This window comes from Trachymyrmex cornetzi, unplaced genomic scaffold, assembly GCF_001594075.2.
Source record: "Trachymyrmex cornetzi isolate Tcor2-1 unplaced genomic scaffold, Tcor1.1 scaffold123, whole genome shotgun sequence".
NCBI classification, from domain to species: domain Eukaryota; kingdom Metazoa; phylum Arthropoda; class Insecta; order Hymenoptera; family Formicidae; genus Trachymyrmex; species Trachymyrmex cornetzi.
In genome coordinates this window covers 950953-957396 of record NW_017295795.1, presented here as the reverse complement: position 1 = coordinate 957396, position 6444 = coordinate 950953, and the positions used below count along the sequence as shown (strand labels likewise).

The window sequence follows — 6444 nt, the reverse complement described above, 5'->3', positions numbered from 1 at the left end:
GCCCTGCCACCATGACCGCCTCCGGCCCCGGGCATGACGAAGCGTCCTCCTCGTCCCAGAGAAAGAGCATTACCATCGGGATACATGACGCTTTTACCAGCGCCCTGAGCATTAGCACGATCGCACCCGCGCACAATGGCACGTACACCTGTCGCGTGACCAATGGCGCTGCAACCGTCGCTCATTCTGCACTCCTTCACGTCAACGGTAAACGCACACCGTTGGTGTAATAGACTGACCGACGACCGTGTTCCGGAATCGGTACTTGGCACGGTTACGGCGATCATTTGGGTCTTCTTCTCTTGTTTCTCTCTCTCTCTCTCTATCTCTCTCTCTCTCTTTTCTTTCTTTCTCTCGCTCTTTCTTTCTTTCTTTCTTTCTTTCTTTCCTCTTTCGTCACGATCGAGAGACGCGCGCCCGCAACTCAACGCCAAATACACCGGCATCGTATTTCGGAACACGGAACACCCGGTCGGCGCTCATCGGGATGCCAACGACGACGTCGGGGGACGTGGAAGACTCGGATGGATTCGCGCCACGTCTTGCGGAATAAGATCGCGTCGGCGACGAGCGAGAGCGGATTATCATTGAGATTCGCGAGCTGAGGCGTCGGTCGTGATAGGAGCGGACTGGCAATTTTCCAGTTCGTTGGCTGGTATAGCGGCGATGGAAAGTAACTGATTGATCGGCACGTAGGGAAACACCGGTGCCGCCGGCCATCGTTTGTGCTTTCCCCGACGCGACGGCTATGCTGAGCTCTGTTGGGCTCTGCTGGGCTCTGCTGGGCTCTGCTGGGCTCTGCGCCGCGACGATCGATCAATCAGCGCGTCCGACCTCGCGCGATGCGTACCGTAATCAATTTTGTTTTACCTCAAGAATAAAACGAGCAACGTCTAAATCGCTATTGGTTTCCGGGGCGTAATTCTGCGAAAGAGAATCTTCGCGCGGGGTGTATCGTGATTCGTTATATCGCCATCGTCGCGAAGAGAAGCCTCATCGTTGTTCGCCGACTGTTTGAGCGCCGACTGCATTCCGGCTCGTCCACGATGATCTTCGATCATTGAGATTTAAGATCATTCGACGTGACCGTTTCTGCTACACGCTAATCCACAAACTGCACGCGAATCCAACTCGCCGGATCGGTATTTTCGAAGAGGACTTGGAGGGGGAAAAAAAAAGAAAAGAATAAAGCACTGGCGCGAAAAAGCTATAATATCCGATTCGGCGTGTTGCCAGCTTTTTCTCAGATTACTTTCGATTTTGAAATCGTTCTCTCTTTCTTTCATTCTTTCTCGTCCTGCACGCGGTTCTCTTTGCACGCCCATCTGCACGCTTTGATCGAGTTTTCCTGCAACCACTATCGATACCTATATGTGTATTATACGTACTGTATACAATCTTGGCAATGTCTTTGGCTCCCCCTTCCCCACGTATTAGCGTTATACGAGCGGCCCAAAGTACCTACTTGTTCAACTCACATTCGTTTTTCCAACGTCATGAATTTTTTATTAGAAATCAAGTATCGACAACAAAAGCTTTGGAAATATATTTTAAATAAATGAAGAAACGTGTTTTTTTTATATAAATACTCGCCAATTAAATACTTAATGCTTATTTTAAGTGTTACATCAGTGTTTTTTAATACTTAAAATAAATAATTAATCCTAATCGGTATTTTGAGTTTGGATATTTTCTTCAACTAAGTTGTAAAAAATTGTTTATAACAAATGTTTTCACAACATTACACATACATAATTTTAAGTTACATTATCTTGTTTTTTGGATTTTGACTTTTAAAAAGTTATTTGATTAATTTTAAGCAAAGATATATTAATTTAAAATACCTTGGACTCGCGAAATAGTTGAGAAAATTTCGGAGCAAATACCGACTAAGGTTAATCACCTTCCAGTATTAAATTTCTATAAGGGAAAACGAATGAGAATTATATAAACACATTGAAAACTAGGGCATTTTTGACGTTTGGCTGCTTGTATATTCCTATTTATCATAGTATCTACTTACAATTAAACACTCCGACTGCGACATCGAGAGATCGTAACAGAATGTGGGAACCGCATGCAAGAACGGACACGAGAAGCGAGATTTTTCTTCAACGAAGTCGAAATCTCGATGTCGCAGCGAGACCGTAAAGTTCTCGTACTGGTTTTCCTATTCGCACAGGTGTATGCATCGTCCAGCATTGGTATTCAAGAGACACGAGTAATGTTTTGACTGAATATATTACATTTGTCCATTTCTCCTAGTACTCCACACGCATATACACACGGAAATCGCTGTTAACGATATTTCTGCGATATCCCGTAGGAAATGTATTTTTTTACGAATGACTCATTATACACTCTGTTACTCATTACTGTGTTGTATGGTATCACGTTTTGAGCGTTTTAATAACGAAGTCATCATTTTATTAATGTAGCAAAGAGTTTTATGATAATGTGTTTAAGCTCGAGGTATATCATATACATATATATATATACTTTGTGTAACGTCATTTTCACCATCACTATATTGTTACGATATTATTATGGAAACTGTAGTGATATTTGTATCCAAGGGGCATTCGACGCGAGAGATCTCTGAGAAATTTTTGATATATATAATTCTTCTGCATGCATGAGTTTCTATCAAGGAGAAAAAAAGAAGAAAAGTGCTACCTGAAATCGAATCACGAACGATTGCATCATTTCGCGATACACCCAGAGATCTGTCGTGGGTAGATCCTTATAGATCTAATTCCACATTTGAAATTCCGTCTATTGGTAGGGCTCTCGGTAAGTAAGTCTGCGATACGTAACCGAGAAAGAAGAGTATATCTTCGAAGGAAAAAACGTGTGCAGGTGTCTCATGCCGGATGAGCGGTCGTTATGGCGCATCTCGCCAGGCCAGGATCGCGGTACGCACGACGCGCACGACTCGCGTGGGAAATCTATTTTCGAAAAGGGAGAAGCGGGGCAGGTGCCGCTCTCGGTCGCCGAGTTTCCACGCACCGCGACATTCGCGCGAAACAAATTTATTAGGCCAAGTTTCCCCTCCCCGCGTGGGGGAGGTAGGGTGAGAAAGGAGGTGCGGGCTTATTTCTAACTTCGCGGTCTCCTCATAAAGACACATCGGCCGACATTAACAGTTATGCTCGCTCGTAAATGTTCATTTCCCAAGCTACATCGCTACGCCCGCGTTATACTCTCGGCGGGCACGTTACGTACGTACGTACGTACGTACGTAACGTCGCCCGATATTTATGGCCATGCCACAATTTTCCGCGGACCTTCCTGCACGCACGCGGTAACGCGGTAACGCGGTGCGAGGAACCGTCGCGCGTCGCGTTGCACCTGTCCTTCCCGTGCGGGGAGGAAATCACGCGGCGGAATGGGATCGAAATAAATGGTGGGCGAGTTTATCGAGTTTCCGCGATGTTACTGCCGGGAATTACTCCTACGCGCGTCCTTGCGGGCCGTCGTGTTATCGTTATCGAGCTGGAAGAATAAACCAACGCGACGTTGAGTGAGGGATACACGCACAAGCCGCATGATTTTGCCCCCGTTATTTCGACGACGAAATCTCATCTAATCGAATTGTGCTACGATGCGTTAACAGGTAAAATATTATTTAGCCAATACGAGGAAAAATAAGGGAGGATGACTTACGGTTGTTACATATGGTCCCACGTGTGGTAACGTTGCATGCATTATCGCGTCCCCCCTTTTTCGTAAATCGCAAATCAGTTGTGCGTGTGCACAAGGCGCGGCCCGAAAGATGCAAAATCGTCGATCGATGACGCGCCCTAAGGCGCGGTAAAACGCCAGGCAGCGCAAGAGACCAGAGGTGCATACTCTCCATTATCATGTCACAACGTAACGTTTATAGTTCCGCCGCGGATCTCGCCATTTTTTTTCGGAGACGGTGTGATGGAGGGGCAGCGGACACAGCTTATGTGTACGACGAGCCAGGGTGACCAGCCGTTCAACATCACGTGGTTGATGGACGAGAAACCAATTCAGGTCAGACTGAGCGACGGTGGTACATCGGTGTCGTCGGTCCAGACCGCCGCCGTCGCCCCCGCCGCCGCCGCCGCCGCTACCGTCGAAACCAGCAACGGCATACAGATAAGCGACTATCCGCCGTTTTCCAGCATCCTGACGATAAATAGCGTCAGCGCTAGCCACAGCGGCAACTACACGTGTCAGATCAGCAACGTCGCTGGCCTGGCCGAGCACTCGACCAGTCTCTCAGTCGCTGGTTGGTGTCCTGAGAAAAACTGACGTAGTCGTAAGAAAACTGTGTACATAAAGCGTCCACAAATAAGAACCTTCCTTTTTCGCTATCTCCCCATCTTTCTCTCTATTTTTCTGTTTATTTATCTCTCTATCTATCTACCTACCTACCTACCTATCTATCTATCTATCAATCTATCTACCTTTTTTCTCTCTCTTTCTCTTTTTCTCTCTTCCTTTTTCTCGCACCTATGTCCCACTTTTCTTGTGTATAGGTGTGTATACGCGTGTATGTATACGCATATATATATATTATATATACAAGACAGATATACAGTTCGTATCACAGCCCAGAATTCGAAGAAACGTCGAGCAAGATTCGGTTTTCGTTTTTTTATTTAATCCGCTCCTGTGTTCCGGGTTACATACTCGGACGATTTTTCCGAGCCGTTGATGACATCCCTCGAGAAGGGACTACGATACGAGTCCCTATTCACCGGATCGTAATCTTATATGTTAGTATCTGATTTCGCCAATTTAAAACACCATTTTTCGTTTCTCTGAAAAAATTTCTCCTTTGATAGCGTAAGTTGGATGAATCTTAAAAATTGATTTCACTTTTGCCAGTACAAAAAGTAAAGTTTTATCAATAATGAAATATTTATAAGAATCTTAAGCCATTTGAAATTGCGCGTAAAGTTTAAAATGTATAAAGATCGATTCATCTTGAGAATACACTTTTATAAAAAATGTTTAAAATTCTCGATAGGTACAATCAGGGATATATTTCAATATACTTTATTTAGGTATACAGATATTTTAAAACAGGATATATATTCATTTCAACAGAATATTGCAAACTACGGTTCACATTTCGTGCTCACAATAATACTATTAATTGTGAGCGACATAATAGAATACAATTTTGTTGGGATTATTATCACTCGTTTATTTTAGAAAGAAAATATTTAATATACACAAACAACGAAAAAACAATTCTATTTCAACCTATGAAACTTAATCATCTGACTTTTTTATAAAGTCAATAAAACAGTTAGTTGGTTACCGATCGCAATGCGATATCCAGAATAACTTTGAGGATTAATTTATGGGTATATATGTTAATGGGTTTCGCCGGATTTAGTTCTTAGCGGTCTCACACTCGCCAGAGAGCAATATATTATTCATTCCTATCCATTTCGACTCAAATTCTATAGGATATCAAAAGATTCGTACATTTCGTATGTTATACGGCTCCACATATTACGGCATGTAATGGCGCCTGTTCCTAATGCGTATAAAATACGACGAGATCGCTAGGTTTTCGACATCTGAAAGCCATTAAAGATTTTCCAGCGACTGTCGCGCGGCAAAGGAATTTCCTCAAAGCGAAATACGACCCCTTAACCTCGACAGAAGTTATACGCGCGTAACAAATTGGAGGACGAATGTGCTACAATTTTTCAAGAATAAACATCAAAGGAGTAAGTAACAATGGTAATTGGCTATTCCATAAAATAATAAAAAGAATTAAAATTAATGGTTTAATTTGACGTCGCAATTGTGAATCTTTAACAAATTTCGAAGTAAAGTTATATAAAGCAATAAATTAACAGATAAAATTTTAAACGTATCTCCTGCCAGCATCGATGCGAATCTTTTACAATCGAATTTCCCGGTCTATTATGCTTATATGTTCTTTGAAAGTACTGCAGTCATATTATAGAGTACACACCAGACTTTCGTAATATTTGCCAAATGGAACGTAAGTTCCACGTTCCATGTCCTCTCGAGTTCACTTTGTGTTCATCGTGCAACGGAGTATATACCAAGTGCAGTATACTGCACTTTTCAGTTTCATGGTACCGTAATACCTTTGCCGCCACGGCTTACGATCAGCACATACGTATGTATATCTTCGCACATACGTATGTATATCCGTTTCAGCGCGGTCTTACATGCACTGATATTTTTCGTATTATTTCGATTTGATCGCGTTACATATATCCTATACAATTTATGCCCGGATATATGTATTACTTGTATCTCTGATTCTATTCTTTCTATTTCATTGAAATATTCCGTACTATTACTTGTATCTGATCGTACTACTTGCATTCGGTCGTCTTAAGTCCACAATTCAAAATTTTGTTTTGAAAATATATATTTCATGTGTTTTAAATATTTTACACTTAAGTCTTTGTGTTAATT

The 6444-nt window shown here is 42.6% G+C and overlaps 1 protein-coding gene across 1 annotated transcript in view; it reads left to right on the top strand.

Annotated features, from left to right (window-relative positions):
• LOC108769823 (Down syndrome cell adhesion molecule-like protein Dscam2) overlaps positions 1-6444 on the top strand; it is an 86836-nt gene that overhangs the window by 56114 nt on the left and 24278 nt on the right. The window contains exon 12 of the mRNA XM_018521033.1: positions 3887-4258. Coding sequence (XP_018376535.1) covers positions 3887-4258 — 372 coding nt within the window. The remainder of the gene's footprint in view (positions 1-3886; positions 4259-6444) is intronic.